The sequence below is a fragment of the Prionailurus bengalensis genome, chromosome C1 (assembly GCF_016509475.1).
Source record: "Prionailurus bengalensis isolate Pbe53 chromosome C1, Fcat_Pben_1.1_paternal_pri, whole genome shotgun sequence".
Classification (NCBI taxonomy): domain Eukaryota; kingdom Metazoa; phylum Chordata; class Mammalia; order Carnivora; family Felidae; genus Prionailurus; species Prionailurus bengalensis.
In genome coordinates, this window is record NC_057345.1 from 214,715,102 (window position 1) to 214,717,786 (window position 2,685).

Sequence of the window (2,685 nt, forward strand, 5' to 3'; positions counted from 1 at the left end):
AAAGGCCGCACCTCCACATACCATTCCACTGGGGAATAACCTTCAACCTATGAGTTTTGGGGTGGGACACAAATGTTCAGTCTATGGTGCCCCACAACCAAACACAGTCATTGCTAGCAGCTGCCCAGGCCCTTAGCCTTCATTTATTTCTACTCACCACTGCTGGGAAACTGACACTCTGCAGAAAGGCTGGCCAAATCAGGGTACCGAGTCACCAGTGTGGACAGAGAGGTGCTGGAGGTGGCTCCTGGCAACATTCATTTACTTTTTTAAAGTTTATTTATTCTGTGTGTGTGGGTGCGTGTGTGTGAGAGAGAGAGAGACAGAGACAGAGACAGACAGAGACAGAGAGAGAGAACAAGTGAGGGAGGGGCAGAGAGAGAGGAGAGAGAGAATCCCAAGCTGTTAGCACAGAGCCTGACAAGGGCCAGATCCTACAAATCCTGAGATCCTGACCTGAGCCGAAATCAAGAGTCGGACGCTTAATGGACTAAGTCGCCCAGGGGGGCCCCTTACAACATTTATTAAACAACATTGAGTCCCACGACTCCTGTGGGCGCCAGCAGCTGCACCTGTAGACACACGTCCACTTTTTCCCCAAAACATTTGCCCTTCTCTCCTCATATTCCTGCAAACTCAGCTCGCTAGGGCGGCCACTCCAGAGGCTCAGGAGCCGTGCGGTGCAAGCACCTATGACATCGCCAGCTGCCTCCAGCCCCCTGTGACCTCACCACCTGGACAACTTGGCCCCGCAGGGCCGTGGCCACTCCCTCAACCAGCACAAGTGACAGAGGGCCTAGATGACCACCTCACCCTTGGGGGAGACCAGAGCTCCCAGCATCCCCACACATGGTGACAGCAGGCCCACAGACACTTCAACAGTGGGGTCCCAAAGTCAGGACCCACTCCTTGCAGATGTCCCAACGGCTAACAGTGCCACCGTATCACCTGAACAGCAGGATGTAGATCAGGTCTCCATTGAGCAGGTCACCTCCCAGTCCTCATCAGAATCTGGGGACAAGGACAAACATGACGCTGCCGTAGGGGACAGCCAGGAGCCTAAGGAGGCCACAGCCCTGCTTGACCACCAGGCCTCAAACGCTCCACAAATGCCCACGAGCTCCCAGGACCCAGCGTGGGAGGGACTGGTGCAAAATGCAAGCATGTCTCTGAGTCCTCAGACCTCCCAACGAGACCCCCTGGGGGAAGAAGAGACCCTACAAATGTCGGGTACCCCGGACAGTGACCAAGAATTAGCTCCAACTATGGCAGCTGCTAAGGCACAGTTCCCCGGAAAGGACACTCAGCCCGCTGTGAGCTCTGCAGACTCGGGTGGTCAGGAGGACACTGAGACCACGGGCACCACCACCACCGCTGAAGGAGGGACTCTTGAGGGGGAACCTGAGGGTCCGGAGACCTTGAACTCTGACACTGAAGCTTCGACTACTGCTGAGTCCCAGGGAGGGACTGAGGAGGATTTGGTGGGCGGCTCAGAATATCTGCAGGCTGAGCAGCTCCCGCCCGCACGAGGAGGCAGTGCCCCCCCCTCGCCTGGCCCCCGCGAGGTGGCCCCGGGGAGGAGGCCCCTGGATGTCAGCCTTTATATGGCCAATGAGGACAACAGCTATATGCGCTCCATGACCAGCCTGCTGGGCGGAGGTGAGGGGTCCATCAGCTCCCTGGCAGATATCCTAGTGTGGTCTGAGACCACCATGGGCATGGCCACGGCCTTCCTGGCTTCTGGCCACAGCTCCGCGACAGACGTGCTGCAGAGCAGCGGGCCCAGCCTGCGCTCCATCTCCAGCATCCTGGGGAACACCTTCTCCTCTGGGCTGATGACAGGGACTGGCTCGGCCCTGCGCTCTGTCACCCACATGCTGGAGACGGTGGAGCAGAGGACTATAGGGGGCATCCGCTCGGCCATGCGCTACCTGATCAGCCACCTCAGCCCACACAGGGCCCCTGCCAGACCAGACCCTGACTAGAGGCTACGAAGGGAGCCCCGAAGGACCGGCTCAGCAACCTCCCGAGAGCCTGGGACCCGCATGCCCCTGCTGCCTCGCCCACCCCTGCCCGGGCTGGCTCTCCCCAGATCAGGCAATAAATCACTGGTGAGCGTTTATTTTCTAAGCGCAGAAAGGTGTCCCCCGAGGGCTTCCCGGGCTGTCCGATTCAGGGGCTGGAGGTTGAAGTCCAGAAAGAGAAGAGCTTGGCAGGGCTGGGGGGCCAGGCGTGGGGGTCTCAGACTTACAAACATTGATCCTAGAGGGACCCCCACCCACTTAAGTGTGTTCCTGAGGAAGTGAGGCCGGACTCTTCCCCAGGGCCTTGCTGGGCTCTCCAAGGGGACTGAGAATAGAGTCAGACCAGTGTGAACTGGGGTTCACACGCCAGGGCTCTTACTGATCCGGGGCAAGTCAGTTTGCCCTCTGAACCTCTGATTTTCGCCTACAGGATGGATAACGAATCCGCATCGTGAAGAGGTTATGAGGCATGAGGGGAACAATGCAGGGCTTAACACAGGGTGCCTGGCACTTAACAAGCTGACACAGTTCAGCTGCCACCATGATTATCCTCCAGCGGTCTGGGGACACGGTGGGAACAGGGATCTAGTAGGGTGACCGACCATCCGTGTTTGCCTGAGGGTTGGTCTGAACTAAGAGGGTTCCTGGGAGGTGGGACTTT

At 58.2% G+C, this 2,685-nt stretch overlaps 1 protein-coding gene across 1 annotated transcript; it reads left to right on the forward strand.

Annotated features, from left to right (window-relative positions):
- The first annotated feature begins 524 nt into the window (after positions 1-524).
- On the forward strand, positions 525-2,122 carry TEX44 (testis expressed 44). The gene has a single exon (XM_043578159.1). It carries the CDS (start codon positions 801-803, stop codon positions 1,983-1,985), a length of 1,185 nt encoding a protein of 394 aa, XP_043434094.1. The 5' UTR covers positions 525-800; the 3' UTR covers positions 1,986-2,122.
- Positions 2,123-2,685: the final 563 nt, after the last annotated feature.

Excerpts from the sequence above, each read along its gene's own strand:
- TEX44 (XM_043578159.1), top strand. The coding sequence starts at position 801 with ATGACCACCTCACCCTTGGGGGAGACCAGAGCTCCCAGCATCCCCACA.